Source organism: Vicugna pacos, chromosome 3 (genome assembly GCF_048564905.1).
Source record: "Vicugna pacos chromosome 3, VicPac4, whole genome shotgun sequence".
Taxonomy (NCBI): domain Eukaryota; kingdom Metazoa; phylum Chordata; class Mammalia; order Artiodactyla; family Camelidae; genus Vicugna; species Vicugna pacos.
Genome location: NC_132989.1, coordinates 27,862,626 through 27,882,314, shown reverse-complemented (window position 1 = coordinate 27,882,314; position 19,689 = coordinate 27,862,626). Strand labels below are relative to the sequence as shown.

The following is a 19,689-nucleotide window of genomic DNA, read 5'->3' as shown; positions in this document are numbered from 1 at the left end:
ATAGCAAGCTCAATGGAGCTCGACCCAGGCGGTCTTCACAGACAAAGCAGAGGTGAGTCTGGTGCTGGCGGGCAAGGCTGGCTGAGGCGGGCAGCTGTGGGCCCTCTGCCCCTGCCTGCGTCTTTGGTGGTGAGCCCGTGACCAGCAGCACGTCAGCCCAGCATCAGAGGAGCTAAGGAAGCCCTCTGAGTTCTACCGCAGAGTTCCTCAGGCTCCCACTGCCTGAAGAAATTACAAAAGGAAGCCCAGATGTTCAATTTATAAACTAGTTGGTACAGGTGGAATGGAGGCTTTGCTAAGAGCACTCATCACTATGAAATTCTGACATCTAAATTCTAAGGTTTTCATACCTGACATGCTCTTAAAATTAACGCTTCTTTAACAACCTTTCTTACAATTTTTCATTTATTCATCCAAATTTTTAAAACCTTGACTCTTAACTACTTTCATTTTTGCCAGCAAGACACCATTCTGCAGTGAAAGCCTTCATGGGACTGACAGGAGGCGGCTAAGTGTGGCCTTACGTAGCATCGATCCCATCACTGGCTCCTATTCACTGCATACACACCAAGCGTTTTGTACGCTTTATCTCATTTTTATGGCTCACGTAAAGGCAGAAGGAAACCCTTTGTGTTATTAGATTTCCTAGTACATCACACCTGGGCCTTCAAAGCCAGATTAAGAGAGGGTTAGGGGATTAACCCTCAGCTCAAGAGCTAGTCTGAGAGCCAAGGTGAACAATCCACTAAGAAGAGGCCTTCCTGGGGGGAAGTCTGAACATCGGCTGCCTCCTCCGGCCATGTGGGGCCCATAGCAAGGTGCCCACTCTGGAGGAAGGCCACCTGGGCGAGGGGTCAGAGCTCACCTCCCACCTCTCAGAGGACAGTGCCTCATGCCCACGAGTCCTTTGGAACGGAGAAGTAGTCCCCAGTAGACTGCCTCGCGGCCCTCATGGCCAGAGAGGCCCAGACGGCAGTCCTACACCTCAGGGTCCTTAGGTAGTGAAGGAAGGTAGAGCACGGGCCTTTCCACCTTCAGCCTGCACGCGGCCCATCCAGCGTGGCCTCCCTGGCCTTTCTCGGGAAACCAAGAACGCAAGGGTGGGTGGGCCAGGACCACACAGGAAAGGAGAGGGGCCTTCTCTGAGACTCTGGGGCTGAAACACAGACAATACAGCAAGTTCTGGGTCCCTCCTGTTTCCTATCCAGCAATAAACAGGTCAGTGTAAATAAACTGGTCTTTACATAGGACCCAAGCATTTAAGGGAAGTTTGTCATTTTTGTTTATCATTTTGATTTTGAAAAAAAAAATCACAGAAATTTCTTTATGATTAACGTCCAAGTCATCTGTTGTTGTTTTTTTTAAATCATTGGTATGTGCCTACCAATAGCCTCCTGTAGTACCTTTGTGGGGAACATCAATTTTATGATGTCTATGAGGGAAACAAGACCCTCAGCCCCCAGCAGGTCTGAATAGCCTGATTTTAGTAGTAACTGCTCCACCAGCCGCACCCCTGAGGAAGGCATCCAGACACCACCCACGCCAGGTTACCCAGCTGTGAAGGGGCAGACCAGACAGCCCAGCCAGGATGAATTAGGTGACAACTCAGAAACACAGACTCTCACAAGCCATTCTGCCCAGCGCTTTCTGATGAGAAACACAGGGGGCCTGCATGGGAGAAAGCTATGATCCTTTAAAGAGAAAAGGTATTAATGGTGATTACAAGGCACTTGATAGAAAAGAAAATAGGAGGTTATTTGCCAGGCCTTCAGAAATTAAGATGACTTGGATGTTAATTCTCTTCTTTTTTTAAAAGTAAAGAATGAGTAGAATGTGAAATGAGGATTTAGGGATTTTAAATTCTAGGCATTATTTAAAGCTGTATATGAAAGGTTATTAATTTACAATTAAGAAAGAAAAGTTGGCTCTGAATTTAAGGCCATCTTCTGTAGCAAATCTACCAAAGCGACAGTAAGAGTAAACATTAAATTACATTTGATGGAATAAATGTCAATGGCTAATTGATCACTCCACCTTATTAAACATAACCACCTGCACGTAGCCAGATTAAGAGCCCAAGAAGGAAAGGGGGGAACTTTCCAGTTTTATCTCTTTGACAACCCAACAAATTAAAAACTAATTAAGTTTTTGATTTAGAAAGTAATCTACATTTCTGCTGGAGAACAAGCAATCACTGAGCGCAGGACCATTGAACAGTTAGCAGCATGGGGCTCTAACTTGGCACCCCGGGGAGTACTTCATTAACAGTCATCATCTCCAGAAACACTAGGCAGGCTTCACAAAGCCCAGCCCATCACATGCAGAGCTGCTTACCCACAACGAGCCACGGTCACACAGGACTGTCATTACTAAAGCAACATCTGTCTCCCCCACGGCCCCACCTCATTCCTCTCTTACCCCATGACAGGCGCTAAACAAATTGACTACAAGAATGAAATCAGTTTATTTCATCATCTATTAATGAGAATACGCGGTGAGTGAGGCTCTCCTCAAGGCTCGTGGAACACACACAACAACATCTGTCATTGAAGCCTGACTTTCTATATTTTCCATTTTTAGGTAAGTTTCCACAGAATCAGGGACACTCTGGGATGCCGTCCTCATTCTGGGAAGCTTCATGCCCACCAGCTGTCCTGTCCTGCACTGTTCCAGCCGTCCGCGCACCACAAGACAATCAAGACCATCTTGTGGGTGTTGAGGGGAGGACAGGTGGCTCCTGGGAGGAATAGGGACAGGAGTTTACATTTTAATTATTCATTATACCCTCCAGGTATCCTCCAATAGATAATGTAACTTAGCATCAACCTGTTTAATGTGATATTCAAATCTGCCACTTTTTTTCTGCCAGCTGTAAGCCCACAATGACGTTTAGAATAATCTGTGTCTAAAAAATTAAAAGACAAAAAGGAAAGAAAGGTTGCCGCCCAGCACAGTCCTATGTCTGAGTCCATTTTTCATTCTTATTCTTACACATGGTGTGGGGAGTAGATCACAGATCTGACAGATCTGACAGAGACAAAAAAGTTCTAGAGTCATGTTGAGGCTCTTTTTTTCCCTCCAAACCACAGAATATTTATTGCATAATGAATTATGCACAAGAATTGTGTGTGGCACACAATCCAGCTGTATTTTTTTTTTACATCCATTCACTTTCCATTTGGCAACTTCCATCACATTAGCAGAGTAACCAATAACTTGTTTGTTCCCTGTTTTCTAAAAGTCTCTCGCATCACTGTCTGCGTCACTCACAGTCTTACAGGTATTAGAGCTGAGTTGAGAGAGTAGCTAAAATTTGCCTGGCAGACCCATTTGAGCCTAAGTCTCCAGCCCAGATATACCTCCTTACGGGCACAAGCAGGGAACAGAACACGGCTGCAGGGAGTGATAGGCTGGCAACCTAGGAAAAGTAGAGCAGGCCAGGGGAGGGCAGGGCAGTATCTGATAGGAATAAGGCTGAAAACACCCTGTGTGGCCAAGGTCTAAGGTCAGGGACACCCAGCGTCCCCAAAGGAAGTAGTGAAGATCCGTTAGTCCAAGTGTCACAACCAGAATCTCTCATCTTGCCCAGAAACATGTCCCCTCCCCCAAGCCCTCCTGCCTGGCCAGTGGCCCCTCCTGGGCATCTCCTTCACTTCCTCTTTCATCACTTCCAGCCTCTGCAGACTGGCCTTTGCAGATGCATTTTTGTCAGGCCTTATCCTGCTATCCCCACCACCTTGATTTTCCCTGAGACACTCAGCCCCTCACTCAGGGCTCCCAGCAGAGCTCCTGGTAAGGCTCCTGCCCATTTCATGTATTCATACCTTCATCTATCCATGTCCTTGTTCATCCCATAAATATTTACTGTCCCGGGGGTTCAGCAATGCCAAGGCGGCCACAGCCCCCGTCTCCATGGAGCTTATGATCTCACCCAGAGAGACAGATAGCAAACAAGCAAAGAAATGTCTAAGAAGTGGTCATGGTAAGAAGTGCCACGGTCAAAAATAAAGCAAGGAAGGGAGACAGAATGACAGAGGGGAAAGGGTTTTCTACTTTAGATAAGGTGGCCAGAGAGGGCCCCTCTGGGGGCTGCTATGTAAGTAGAGACTTGTCCCTTGCTCCGCAGAGCATGAGCTGCCCGGGACTGTTCAGCCACCCCTTCGAGCCACCTGCAAGCTCTGCCCCCTCCATCACCATCCCCCTTGTCCACAGCTGTGGCACCAGTAGTGAGAACTAGCAGGGGAAGCAGCTGTGGCCCGAGATGGCCGTGAGCGTCACAATGCTGAGCCTCTCCACCCCAACCTCCAACCTTCATAGCCCTGTGGGGGAGTTCTCCACGCCTAGTTACTCACACCAGCCCCCACCACCATGCCACCCACTCAGGACTTGACGATTTTTGATTGTTGTCTGAATAAGTAATTAGCTGGGGCTCCCATGGGTATCTGCTTCTCTACAGGGAGATAAATCCACAAACACACTTTGATTAGAAGGCACTTTCATTATACCACTATAAACTTGTATTAAAAATGGAACCTCAATAGTTTAAATTAAGTGAGTTATATATAATTAAAAAGCCTTTAAGGCACGATAAGGCTCTTTTTCAATTTTCTTTTATAACAGAGTCACAGAGAAAGAAAGGCACTCAACGGTCAGCATAGCTGGATTGCTATTCACTTAGCAGCTGGCCCATCCCAGTCCCAGGTAAAACCAAGTTTTTCCCCATCCTTCACCTGCTCCACCTAAATGGGAAGCTCCAAGAGCTTTAGTTTGCTCAGCTGAGATGGCATTCTGGGTGGTGCCTGCAAGGTTCTGAGAATGAGGCGGATGCAGAGAACACTGAGCATCACTCCTCGGCTGGAGAGATGCCTGCCCTCCACCTGTCAGTTCAGGAGCCCCACCAGCCTTAGCTACCTGCACCTCCCGCAGGGGCCTGGCACTTGGGGCAAAGGCGCATGGGAGCTTTGTCTCCAACTGCCAGAATCATCTCTGCCCCTGAGAGCATTTGTTGAGAAGGACAATAATGAGAGAAGTGGGCATTTTGTCTGCACTTCTTCCACAGGCTAACCCAGTGGTTGCCAAACAGAGATCTTTTAAACAATCCAGAGCTCAGGCCACATCCCAGACCAATTAAATCACAACCTCTAGGGCTGGGACCCAGGCATCCATATGTTCATAAAGCTGCCCAGGGGATTCCAGTGTGTTGACATGGTTGGGAACCACTGGGCTCACCAAGCCTCTTACGGACTCTCTTCCCCACAACAGGGCTCTTACCCTGCTTGTCACTAGTGCTTTTCTCAGTGCGGGGCAGGCTCTGGTGGACCAGCACAGCTTCCGCAGGTGCCAGCAAGGGTCTCCCAGGCACAGGTGCTGTACATGCTGGCACTGATTTCTCTTTCCCAGCAACATTCAGTAAAGCAGCGGGATGGATCTCTTTCTACAGGGAGCGACGTCACCTCCACATCCAGGTCTAAGCACGTCTCAGCAGCCACTGGGTACGGGTGGGAAGAGCAGGCTCAGCACATAGAGCTGGGAGCCTCTCCAGTGATGGGGAGAACATGTGATGGAGTGCAGGAGCTAGCCTTGAGCAGCTGCAAAGGTGCTCATCCCGGCCTAGCACCCTGAGTCTCCAGCTGTAAGGGGCTAGACTCCAAGAGCTCAATCTCCTCAGCTGTAAGGTGGGATCCAGGGAAATGCCTGTGAGGCTGTTGGGAGAGCTGACAGAGGCAGGGGGCTTGGTGGCCCCCACCCACAGACAGCATTTGGGGACCGCTGGGCATCACTCTGCCCCTATCCCTGAGCATAGTGCCCAGGACAGAAGAGATGTTCATCAGTGTCTCGGGGCCTCTGGAGCAGGGAGGGGCTGAAAACTTCTGCTGTGGTCAGTGGACAATGACTGTCAGAGACACAGTGGGGGGACGGCTCCATCAGTTGGTACAGTGTCAATCATGAACCATCAATACCCTGCCAGATCTGTCCCCTCGCTGCTCCTCAAACCCACTCCCTAACTTCCTTTCACTCTCTGGAGCTGCCCATTGGCTCAATGGCTCAGCACACTTAAATGCCAGGATTCCTTCTTCGCAGTGTTCTGCAGAGTGGGCACTCTGTATATCCCTGTCCTGCCCCCAGATCTGACCTTCCCCACTCACGGATGGGGCAGAGGCTGTGACTTCCTGGTGTGCTCACCCACTTGGATAAGGTAGATACACCTCTGAAGGAGCCACCACCTGCCCCAAGCTTCATGCTCCGTGTGCCCAGGCTTGCCCTACCATTCCCACCTCTGAGGAGGAGAAGCGCCCTCCATGACAGCCTCCTCCCAACAGCAGGAGCACAGGGAACTTGCCTCTAGCTGTAACACATCACTGACCGCACTGCTCTCTTCCAGTGGCTGGTAAAAGAGTCAGCAAATACAGACATTTTCCCACTGAGCGTTCTGACCCTCCAGACAGTATCTGATAGTTACCACCTTGATCACCTTTGTCACTGATGCTGGGAATCTTGCCCCTTCCCTAAATTCAGGATGCCAGAGTCCAGCTTCTGAAAGGGAGACTGTTCTCAGCAAACCTTAGGTGCTTCCCAAGGCCAACTCTTAAAAGCAGAAACAGAGACCACCACATACCATCACGCTTAGGTCTCCATCCAGAGCCCAGACCCTCACCTGTCCATGTGCCCAGGCACAGCAGTGGGCCTGGCCAGGCTCTGCCCTACCTAAGGGTAGATGCTCAGGGACTCCCAGAGCAGTGGCTGCAAAGTCCTCACCTGATCCCCTTGAAGAACTGGAAGGAAATAGCCAAAGAGATGTTAATTCTCATGAATTCAGCGCTGACACAGGGCATGCACTGCCGCACCCCACAGGGAAGGTCAAGAGGCTACCCCTAGCCCAGTCTGAGGAGGTACAGCAAGCTTTGCTGCCCTCTGGGAGGGGAGGATACTTTATCTGATGTGATAGGGTCTGCTTTGGCCTTCAAAGCTCATCATCATCAAATGTCCTTTTCTTAGCCTCAGAAATATGTAAGGGGTGGTAAAGCACAGCTGGAGCTCTCGAGGAGCACAGCAGGACAGTCAGAAGGCCGGGTGCAAAGTCTCCACCACTTAGTACACGGGAGACCTCAGACAACTCACCAATCATCCGGAAGCCTCAGTTCCCCCATGTATGCAATAAACAAGTTAACGAGACCTCATAAGATCTTTTTGAGAAGTCAATGAAGTAACACACTTAAAGCTTTGACAAAACGATAGAGGATTATTAATGTTGTCAACATTAATAGCTATAGAATTCAAAGGATTCCATATCAGAAATCAGAATTCCTATCAGGAATCTCCTCCTTATTCCTGTAAAGGAAGGATGAGAAGCATCATTCAGACTCCCAGCTCTGAGCTCCAGAGGCCACCCTGACCTGACATCCCCACCCTAGAGCTGCCTCTGGTTCCCCAACACTCCGTAACTCTTGGTTACACAGAAATAGACATCACAGCAAAACCCAAGTTCCTAATGCAACAAGACTTTGCAGCTGACTGGGAGCAAAGCTCAGCCTCACAACTCAGGGAGCAGCTATTGTGTCTCACCTTCCATGATGACTAGCCTATGATCCCACGCCAGCTCAACTGTAACAATGTTCACTGGATTCCACAGTGAGGAAGACTCTCTAAGAAAGGACATCTGGTAAAGTCATGACTCCCCTCCCATGTAGCCCTTCTTTCTTCCCAAGAACAATTCCAGCTAAACCTCCAGCACTAAGGAGCACCCCACATCACAAGAGATGTGAACTCTCGACTCACAGGGCCACATCTAAGCCCCAAAGCCTATTCCCCTTCAGTCCCTTTTGGTAGGCAGGGCCTGAACACAGGCACCAGGAGGGTCAGGGAGGGGACCAGTGAGATGTGAGTCAGCGCAAGGAAGTCAGGTGTGCTTCACAGCCCATCTGCTCGGATAACCCAGGGAGGGGTCAGTTGGGCTTCTGAGCTGCCCAGCTGCAAACAGGCAGGTTGGTGTTGTGAGGGTACTAAGGAGGCAGGCAGAGGACAGTGGGCACGCAAGCAGAAGAACAGATTTAAAACCACATAGGCAGGCCCTCCTACCCCCAATTCCACCTCTGAAGATCTATCGGAAAGCTCAGCTTCATAAAATGCCTGCACTTCTAAAAACTCAGCTCACATTGCTCGAGCACTGAGAGGCTAGATGGAGGCTGGCTCATCAGCCTTGCCAGCCCCAGCCACCCATGATGACCTGCTCTCTCACTCCTTCACTAGAGCCGCCCCGGCCCACACCCACAGCTTCTGCTTAGAGGCCCTGAATGAGACTTCACCTCTGGGGACCTGTCCCCTGGCCACAGGTGATGGGACCAGGGAAGACACTTGTGCAAGTCAAGACAACCAGGTTCTCAGAGACTAGACTTCGATTGGGTAGTGCCTCCCTGCTCCCATCTCTCCCGTCACCCACAACATGACCCAGACTGCTAACCCAATACATTTCATACGTGCTCACCATGTGCACGTATATAGGTGATTTCTTAAAGCTGTTTATGATTATTCCCTTTCCTTTTCCATAATCCTGTGGTGAGACATCTGCCCACCACATACAGGAATTTCCTGTAGAATGCAGCCCATGATCATCCTTTCTTGTAATATTAGAACAGTCGTTTTGAATGAGAAGGCTTAATTTTTATTGCACATTTCCATCTAGAACGTGAAATGAAGCGCAAGTCCTTCTGTCCTAGCCAGCATGGCCAGAGAAGCGTTTTCTTCCTGAAAGTTACCAAACCACTTGGTACAACCAATTGGAAAAGGACAGACACTGAGCTCAAGAAGGGACTCTAAACCAAGAGCTAAGACTTCCAGGTACGACAGTTTGGGCCCTGGGGAGGTAATGTCACATGCTGCAGAGCCCTCGGCAAGATGAGCCAGTCAGAGCAACAATGAGCAGACACCCCCGCCTCATCACCAGGCCAAGTCCTCTGAGCCAACAAGATGGCAGGACCACACCAAGCAGAACCACTTCAGGAGAGAGCCTCGGTGGGGGCAGGCTCTGCTCTGCCGGATGGGCTCTGGAAGGTAGGGGAGGGGCTGTGACTGGAGTTCTGAGCCCTGGACACCACAGGGCTGCTGCCGCCAGCACTGTGTCCAGCATGTCTGATGACACTGAGACTCCAGCTTCTTCCAGCCCTCAGCCAACCCTCTAAGGACTCCAGAGGAGCTGTGTCACGCGCCAGGACGAACCTGTGACACCAGATCTGCCATCAGCCACAAGTCCTCTGGGGAGGAGAAAGTCTGGTCTGTGAGAACAGCCACCCTTCTTGGGGACCAGGGCTGGATCAATGCGACCAGGCAAGGCAGGAGCCACTTCCTCCTTTACTACTCAATAAAGATACCTCATTTCCTTTAGGCTAAAGTTGAGAATTTCATTTAATCACTACACATAGCTTGAAAAAGAACAGTAGACATGGGTGTTTAATTCCCTCTGCTAACTCAGTTCCTGTTCAGCAACGACCAAGTGCTCCCTCCCCCTCGCAATCCCACACCCTATCCTCATGCCCCACTGGTCCTTAAGTTCCAAGAATGGAATCCCAAATCCCATTTCTCTTCAACCACTCGGTCCTAGGACAAGGACAAGCACACAGTGGGGTGCTCAGCACATACCTGATCTTGACTAAGAGACAAGACCACTAGACGTCTTGGTTGGCCCAGAGACCCATACTAGGTAGGTGCATAGCATCCTGAGAAGGTCCCTGCTTAGGGGCACAAAGACACAGTCTACAAAGACACTGCCAGGGGATGAACACCCAAGCATGACGCAGAGAATCCCATTCCTCACAGCCAAATGCTAAAGTGAAAACAACTGCACAGGTAATAACCCAGCAGAAGAGAGGGGAGGAGGGGGAACAGTGGGGCAGATTTCAGGGGCACTCCACTTAGAGCAGTGCCTGGCAGGTCTCTTCCATTAGACATTTCCTGGTATCCCCACATGAAAGTCTGCTTCCCTGGAGTGAATGCACAAAATATGACATCAGCAGAACCACAGAAACATGAGATCTCTACCACAGAGGAAGCTTCCAGCATGTTTTTAAAGCAAGGCTAGAAGGGGAAATAAATGGGGAAAGAGTTCTGTTTTCTTTATTTAGAGAGCAAGCTTTAGATGGCACAACAGCTGCAGTAAGCCTTTGCTCCAACTGTCCTAAGACTAGCATCAAGAATGATCAGTACGCATGGGTAAACTAAAAACAAGTGCAGCATATTATATGTATTTACATGCAATACATTGTATATGTGCAGTCAAACTGTAACCACTCTAAGAAAACAGAAGGAAGGAAGGAAGGAAGGACGGACGTCAGGAAGCTCACACCCATTTAACAGTTGGAGAAGTTTGTTCTCACAGGCCTCAATCCCTTCCTCCCTTTGTAGACACTGTTGGCAGCAGCCCCCCTTGGAGCCACAGACCATTTCTGCTGACCCTGAAAATTCTAAGCATAAGCAGAACATCCTTCATTCGAGTTTACGTTGCACTCTCGGGGTTCCCATTTTATGTGACGGGGGGCCTGGTGTACCTGCCTGGTGTGCTGGCCTCTTTGGAGAAGAGATAGCCAGGGCCAGGCAGGCCCCAAAGACCACTCTACAAAGAGTATAGCAGCTGAGCCAGGGATTCCACAGCACCCCACACACACAGCCTACAGAACTCTCTCAGGTTTCTACTAATTCAAGAAGGATGTTGGTAAGATTTGTGGCTATGATGGGATTCTACTGCAAGTAGAAACCAAAGACAGTCAGGTTTCTCCTGGGATTGCTTCTGTAAGGAGTCCTAAAAACTCAGGTCACCTTGTCTAATCCCTACCTGGTGCCAAAATGAATAATAAAAGACTGCTGACTCATTCACTCACTTGACAAATATCTGAACATCCTGTGTACCAGGCTCTCCTGGACACTGGGGACCCAAGGCCCAGACCCCAGGATACTCACCATTCCACCAGAAAGAGGAGCCTCCCTCCCCAAGAGCCACGGCCACAGATCAACGGCCAGAGCCAGCAGTTCTAGTCACTAACCCAATGGTCACACTTCACAGCTCTCCCTCCACATGCCCACCCCTCCCTCCACTTCTGTCCCACCTCACTACACCCAGATTCTTCCCTCAGGGACTATTTCCTCCAAAACCTGATTGTATGGCACCTTCCATTAGAAAAGAGAAAGAAGCACCAGACAAACCACTAGCTGCCCTGCCCCTCCCCACCTGCTTCCCGCCAGAATTCTGTTCACTCTCCACCCTGTCTCGGTGGGACTTCTGCCAGACAAAACCCACAATGGGGTCCACTCATGGCTGGATTCTACATCACCACTCCCTACTAAGCCCAGAAACGCTGTCAATGAGACATGTTAAAATTATGCTGAAGCAAAATTAATTTTACTTTCTGAATTACACTATAGTCTGAAATATCTGAGCACAGCATGAGGCTGGGAACAGCTGGTCTTCAGGGTAAGCTGGACATCCCACTCACACGAAGCAGTCAATGAGGATACCCAGGTAAAAAAGAAGGAAATAAAGAGAAGAAAGAAAAGCAAGTTTGCTCGTGGTTTTAGAACCAGGATCCCATAAGGGCAGACACTAGGTTTCTCTGGGTCCAGACCTTCCTGGCTCAGGGAATGCCTAAGGCCAAGATGCAGATGCGCGTGGCCACCAACAAGACAGCGGCCAGGCTCAAGGGACAGGCAGCTTCTCCAAGCCACAGGGGCTCAGCTCCAGGCCCGCTTTCTCCACTCAGCACCATGCACCTACCCCACTATTGTTTTCTCAGGTACAGGGCCCCTCTCCTCTGACATCCTCCCCCTCCCAGGTGGCTGATGACAAGGAGTCTCAACAGGAACCACAGCAGTGGAGGCAGAAGGATTGGGCCCCCGTTTGCAGGACAGGAAAGTGGAGCCCCTACACACGGGGCTTGCTAGAGTCTGACACCGACACGGCATTCACTTCTTTCTAAATGGGAAGCAAGAGAGAGAACTCACAAGTCACAGAGAACAAATCAGGCAGATGACTGGGGCCTGCCAGAGCCGATGCTGCCAAGTCCCCAAAAAATGGAAGTCAGAGCCCCACTTACAACGCACGGCCTGACGTCCTGATTACTAGGCTGGGAACGTCCCTAGAGAAGCAGATTATTTAGGAGCAGAGGCATAAATGAAATAGTTAGATGAGTAAATGCTAAATTAAGAGAAAGAAGAATAATTGTTTTCTGTGAACTCATAAATGTTTATTTTCCTGGGTCACAGAATTTTTCAGAGCCAATTAAAGCTCTGCCAACTGTGATCTCTAAATACTAAAGGGGTCACAGCGCTCTAACTGGTACAGAGCAGAAGGCGTGTGGGAGCACAGAGAACGAGGACCATGGCTTCCCCCACCCAAGGACAAAAACGAAAACACAGCACCAGCCTGGCAGCTGTGGTCCCCAAAGCAGCTTGGCTAGGTGCTGAGGCCAGAAACTGGGCAGGACACCAGGATGGGTGGCAGACAGATGGTGATGGTGAGAACACAAGAGTGTGGGCTGACCCTCCGGATTCAAATCAAACTACAGACAAGCCAGGGCAGAACCCAGATTCAGAGTTCTAAGTTTACCTATCTGCCTACTTGCTTAAAAAAAAAATTGAAAATGACCCTCCAACCAAGGCTGCTTCAACTCACCTCTCCCCTCACCTACCTGCCCCTGCCCCCTGCTCCCTGGGCCAATCTCATGTCAAGCTATTTCCTGGTCTGATGGCAGCCACGTGTTTTTCTCCTTTTCCTGACTGCAGTCAGCATCATCATGCTAGCAAGAAGCTAACAAAGGCCAGGATTAACCACCAGCTGGATTCTCCTTCTTAGGGGGTGATGGTGGGGGGACACCCCTAGGGCCTTTCTGACCAGTGTCCTTGGGACTGAAAGTATAGGCATCACCTGGAGCTTAGGAGAAATGCAGAATCTCAGGGCCCACCCCGCACCTACATCTGCATTTTAACAGGTCCTGTGCTCTTCACAAGCACACTGGAGCTCAAAAGGCACTGGCTGGAGGAAGCCCAGTCTGCACTATCTCTGAGGATGGTAACCCGTTCATCCAGCTTTCCTGGGACTTGGAACACTACCTCTGACCTTGAAAATGATGCATTGACTCACATCTGCAGATGGGAGGTTGCACTCTCCCAATTTTACTGGAGAAACTAATATCCATACCCTCTGACACACAGTAATAAGCAGACAGCCACGGCCCAAATTCTAGGATCAGAGAAGGGGTCACACATACACCCTGCTGGCACTGTAAGTGCAGTGGAATGCCTGGAGTCTTAGACAAGGGACGCCACCTGCATCCCAGTGCACCACACCCAGTCAGAGGCCCAAGGACCACTTGTGCCTCCTGCTGAGACACCTTGCCCAGAGTCTCCTCTTCTTTGAAAGCCAGTCTAATGCTGCAGTCGGCACCCAGGAGTATGTAGGAAGGGTGATTCCCCAGAAGACAGACCCAAGAGCTGCATGCAGGCCTGGACTGCAGATGAGCTTGGAAAATGCTAAGCATTCAGCCTAGACCCCTGTCTGTTCACAGGGAGGAGGGAGTTTGTTTTCTCCACATCCACAGAGTGAGGGGCCAGAGTGAGTCGAGATGCCAAAAGGTAGACCTCAAACCCCACAGAAGATCAACTATTCTTCCCCAGCAATCAATCAATCAAAAAGAAGCCAGGGGCACGGGGTGGGGGCCATGGGGTGGGGGCCATGGGGGAGAACACCACTAGAAAGGGGAGGAGAGCGTTGTCCTAAATTCAATCAAATGTGCAAGAATGAGGACACTTATTAAGGAAGAAAATATTTTAAAAATTAACGCCCAAGTCCTCTAGAATGCCCAACCAATGCAGAAAGAAGCCAGAGCATTTAAGCTCTCTGCAATTCAAACAGGGACAGGAGTGCAGTCAGCAGACACGGGAAGGGCCATTAGCCAGGCAGGATCCTGCTCTCTTAGGCTGATCCCTGGAGTTGGGGAGGACAAAAATCATCCTTACTACTGGTACCTTACTGGTATTTTTTTCCTCAAAGACTTACGAGCATCACACATGCTGAAAACAAATAGTGCCTGACTTCAAAGCTCTTACCTGGTTTCTAAACACCAAAGCATACAAAGCTAACAATTTTAAATGGAACCAATATTAATATTTACAGTCATCTAGTGCTTGTCTAAAAACTATGGGTAAGAGCAAGTTAGGAAAAGTGAGTAAAATTCAAGAAGGATGCCTAATGCTGTGTAACTGCCACCATCCAATCCCAGAGCCCAGCAAGCGATGAGAACACAGCATCCAGGGCTCAGAGGGGAGGAGCTCTCCCCAAAAATGCCTGCCCCTCAAGAGGGGGTGGGTCCCTAGGGACTGTTATCACATCCCTTCTCACTTTCCCGGTCCCCTCAATATAAAATTCTCCCAATATTGACTTTACCACCATATCTATCTTGGCAGAGTATCAGGGAAAGGAGGAAAGTAGAACTCTACTGCAGAATTTCAATAAGTTGTATCTCTCAGAATTGTTTCCTCTGAATTCAGAATTGCATTAGTATTCTAGGCCATGCTCTGCCACTCGGCTCTTATTAAAGAAGCACTCCACCCAGCTGCATTTCTTTTTATCTACATTTGTGAAATGGTAAACTCCTTCAAGCTATTTCAACTGTAGTCTTTGTACATAACACAATAATTCAACAAAACTCACTTCTATTGTAATTGCTTTAAAAATGTACACACACACGCACATTGGTCATTTAAGCCGTATTTACCCTTAGGACACTCAAGTAATTGGCATAGTAACTTGAAAGGCAAATCAAGTCTTATTAATGCTTCCCAAGTACTTCAGAAACCTTAAGTCAATGAATGTTTCGGAAAGTACTATCAGGAAGAAAACATACACAGGAATATTTTACCATTTAGTTCCTGGAAAGGTTTTTTTAAATTTATTTATGGAGACTCAGGAAACTGTTGGTTTTGATTCTTCTGGAAAATAAGACTGAGGAAACTTCTACAAAAGTTTCATATGGTTTGGGCAGTGAGTTCTGGGTGTATTAATAGCTACAATTCAAAGAAGAAACTATCCAAAACCAGTAACACACAAGACTACCTTGGATTTTGCCAAGTTACAAGCTTGGCTTGGCCCACAGGCTGCTTGCAGGTTTGTCAGGGGGACCATTCATGTCCCCAGTGGAAAAGAGCCTGCTGTGCAGGGAGGTATGAAAAACTCACTTAAATACATGATAATCTAGCCTGAATTTTGAAAGCATCAGGGTGACTTGTACTAAATTTTGAATAAATATCAATTGACTCAAATTTTCCTTTTAAAATTATTAGACATTGAAAGAAAGAGAAGGATAAAGAAGACAGGCCAAGACTAGGAGTTCAAAGAAAGAGATCAAATGTGACCAAGAATGGTTAAAGACAATTCTAGAGTAAAGGAAAGAGCCAGAGCTGGGCCCTGGAGCAGGGACTGGTTGAGACTTGTGGAAGGAAGGAACAGCACTGGGTCAGGAGGACCCTAGTGAGCAAAGGCATGGAGGGGCCGGGCATCAAGTGTGACCAAGGCCGGCAAACTAACCAGTTACAATATATGTCCTGCTCGTGCTCTCTACACATTCAGAGGCTGTCCTGTGTCCTGGGCCCATTCATACCGTCCTCTTCATCTCCTCATTTAAAAGCTGACATAAGCAGACTCAATGAATAGAAGTTACAACACTTTGCAAAAACTCAGTCTACGGCCAAGGGGACTGGGTGAGTAGGGCAGCTGTTCCTGCATCTGTGAGTCCACAGAGGCATCACTTTCTTTTCCCAAAGCAGTGAGATTCCCAAACAGCATCTCGTGGGCTCTATCCTATTGTGGGGAGCGGATGGAGCAAAACACCACCTCCAAACAAACAAATGCCTCACTTGCTCAGGATGAGCAGCATCTCCTCTTTCTTGTTCGTACATGAAGTATTAGGGGGTTACTAGCTAAAATAAAGAGGCCCTAGGTTGATATCAACTTGCCTTCAATTTACCCCCAGCTAAATCCCACCTTAATTGGCTTGACTCTTTTAATTGAAAGTGATTTACAACAGTTGGCCAATGAGCCTCAACAGTAAGAAGACTAAATACACATACCTGTGTGTTTGCCTGTTTGCTTTGCTATTAAATAGTCAACAATACATTTATAAGGTTTAAGCGATCATTTGCCCTCTGTACAGACAGGAGTACAACGATTAAACCGTTCCCAATGGGAAATGCTATGCTCGCTAGCAAGTCAGCCTCCAGACTCTTTCAAAAGAGCATTAAGTTGTGTCCTTCATGGATTTAGATGGGAGAGATAGTGTTTCTATTTAATCATTTGCTCACCACAAAAGGAAGCCACATTAACTTTAGCAAGAAAAGTGTGCACATTAAATTACTTCTGAAGCTCCCTGAAGATTAAGGCTAGTGGGTTTGGGATTGCATTACAATTAAGTAATAATAAAAGAGAAATCGTGTCTTTCAGTCAAATAATGCATTAATCCTACCATACACTGTGTACCATTATTCACTCTCTGGTAATGTTGACTTTTTGAGATGATTTTTCTTCCTCATTCCACAGGATGGGAAACACGCACAGACAAAAGGTAAAGGGTGTGCATCAAGGAAGACAATGGGAGTTCAAATGCCCTGGAAAGCTCTCAGGTAAGAATTAGTATTCACCACAACATAAAGGAAATCCTAGGCAGTTTTAATGAGAGGGCGCAGTCATTTCTTCATGTTCAGCATATACACACCATTTTCTGCAGAAAAACTACATCCCTCCCGAGCCCCAAATTCATGAAGCCTCCTACCTGAGCAGGGCTGCGTGTAGTTTACGACTCCTCTTCCCTGCTTCAGACCAGAGTGCACTAAACAATTAGCGGGGTATCGAGACTCTCCCGGGAGGTATTTGAGCACAAGTTTTTCAAGCACTTTAGAAGCATTTATATATCCTAACATGTCATTAATCATTCTTATCTGTTCATTAAGGCTGTCTCCCTTAGGACTGCTACTTGCCAGTTCTTACTCAGCCTGGTTCTTTTTATCAACATAGCTGAAAAGGAGTCTATTTCTTTTAAAATATATTTTATAATTAAAAGCTTTCATTAATTCACATGGGTGTGCCCCACCAATAAGCCTGCACTTCCAGAGTTCTATTAAATATACCGAAAGGCCATTCTCTGGAGGGTCTGTGTGCAAGACAAAACAGGCAGCTACAACTTGATCTGGGGATATGCTCTTGGTGTTGGTGAGATTTTTGACCATTACTTACAGCATGATATAAACTTGTCTTTATCAACACACAGGCTTCCTTCTGTCTCCTACCAAAAAGAGGGTAGCATTTTAATTCACACTGAAATCTGTTTGATATAAACTAAAGGTGGAAGGGAAATCAGACACTGTTACACTGAAAAGCAATGAGTTTTAAATGTCATGTCAGCTGTTATGTAATGATACCTCTGCTGGAGATTCCCCGACGCCCACGCTCAGGACTCTGCTCGTTCCTGGGTCCAACCATCCCAGAGCGGCAGGCAGGGAGGCTCCAAGCAGTGTGAGATGCAGCCAAAAGCCTCCTGGTTTCATTTTGTTGAGCCTGTTGAGGAAACAACAAATGCTCAGAACCAAGCATTGCAAAATGTAAACAAGGGGTGGTGAGTTAGTGAGCACTTGTACTCCAGAATCAGATTAACCTGAGTTTAACTCCTGGCACCAACCCTTCGTTTCTACTGGGGAGAAGTTATATTGCTTCAGTGCCTTAGTTTACTCATTTCAAAAAGGGGGCCAAGAATATGCACCCCATAGGGTTGCTGTAAGAACTGAAGGAGGCTGTGTCAGACACACAGGGAGAACTCTGTAAATAAATATAAAGCTGGTACGTAGAAACCCACTTGAAACGCACCTACCACTACACCTACAAGAACAACCGCGGGCGAGAAGGCTGAGGCACCTCTGGTAGGCTACCGCACATCCCTGCTGCAGCTTCCTTAGAAAGCGTCTGCAGCTGGGCACCCAGCCAGCACTCAATAAACACTGATGAGGAATCACGTGAAATCTGCAGCTCATTTGTGGCTGATGCCTCAGTTTGCAAGATAGCAAACTTCGTAACAGCATTTTAAGGTCCAATATTTTCATTTTCGTTTCAAGACCAGCCATTCTTGTAGTAGAATCCAAACACCCAGTGGATAATAGAATTTCAATAATATTTAAGGTGATTTCCGAGAATCACTTGATAAATTGTCCAACACCCTAGAAGACAAGAAATGGGCAATTCAAAGTAATCAAAGAATTCCAAGGATGAAAAAACTAAGAATCAGCTATAATAAAAATGTATCATGTGCTGGGCACTGTATTAAGGGAACAAAGACACAGACTAGTGCACTTGTCCAATTAACTGTACTTTTTTTTTAAGGTTTCCACTGTGAACATATTCCAACCTTAATTTCAGTATCTACGAGAAACAGAGCCAGATGTAAATACTGCATGATGAGTTCTAACTCTTACTTAAGGAAACTTTAGGGGTTATTGATTTCTGTGAGTGCCACACAATTTAGTGCTTAATTGCATGTGGCCCACACTGCTTCCAGACCATGGCCAGGGAGATGAAAACACAGAGCTCCTTAGAGGCCAGCACCCCTCTGTGACCTGGTTTAGGGCTGGTCCAGAGTAGGTGTCTGAGTCAGAAATGATTAGCTGCTTGAGGGACATTAAGCCTGTTTGAGGGGTCCATCCCTGCTCACCCTCAAAGCCAACAGCTTTGGAGGATCCCTGCTCTGCACAAGAGGTAGAGAAGGAGGAGGCAGAGGGGGAGGAGGTAGAGGTGTCACATGATCACTAGTGTTGGTGCCCCGGCTGCCAAATACACTCGTGCCACATCCCAGGTTTCCTTTGGCTGCCTCCACACCCAAATAGGGACGCCGCTCCAGATTTGCTTCACGTCCCCAACTTGAGACAGACATGCCCACAGGAAGGAGAAGTCAGATTGAAAATTGTAGGCATGTGAAAAGGCAAGGTTATAAGTTATAACTATATTTTAAGAGAAGCTGTCTTTTTAAGAAAACAAAACAAGAGTCCACAAGCTCCTACTCCTACCTCTGTTTCCTCAGCCATGGTCTTTGACATCAGCTGGGAAAGCTGGAGCTACTGGGAAAACAGTCTGGGTGGCCAGTGACTACAATGGGAAGGTCACAGCTGCAACACCATCAGCACCTGCTCCACACTCTGCAGAAGGCGGAGTTGAGCAGAACAGGGCAGCTTCGGCAGTACCTGGGAGAGGGCTGTAGGCATTATTAGCTGCCACCCAGCACCACACTCCCCATATGGGGCACTAGCTAGGGCGTGTGTTCTTACAGGGATGAGGAGGAGTGAAAAATCACATTCAGGGCTAAAAGAGAATAAAAATGTCTTTCCCTAACTGCAACCAGTTTTTCTAAAAATAAATAGGGCAACTCCCCACTCTCCATAAATTATTCTCTTCTGAATGCAGAGCCATGTTCCTGAGACTGCAGAAAGCAGTTACTGGGTTTTGGGATTTTTTTTTTTTTAAAGCAGCAACAGTAACTCAAACTAGAACTAGAAAGACATTGCTTCCTATTCTACTTTATTAATTCTTCCCTACTTATTTACCATCAAACAGTGCTCAAGGAGTAAACACACTTGTAAGTCTTCTTTTCACCCTTTTTCATGACTTGAAGCCCA

General features: G+C 47.8%; 1 protein-coding gene across 4 annotated transcripts in view; it reads right to left on the bottom strand.

Moving 5' to 3' along the window:
• FSTL4 (follistatin like 4) overlaps positions 1-19,689 on the bottom strand; it is a 471,313-nt gene that overhangs the window by 356,382 nt on the left and 95,242 nt on the right. For all 4 annotated transcript variants that reach the window (XM_072957366.1, XM_072957368.1, XM_072957375.1 and 1 more), the window contains exon 2: positions 17,452-17,587. In XM_072957366.1, the coding sequence (XP_072813467.1) occupies positions 17,452-17,587 (136 nt within the window). The remainder of the gene's footprint in view (positions 1-17,451; positions 17,588-19,689) is intronic.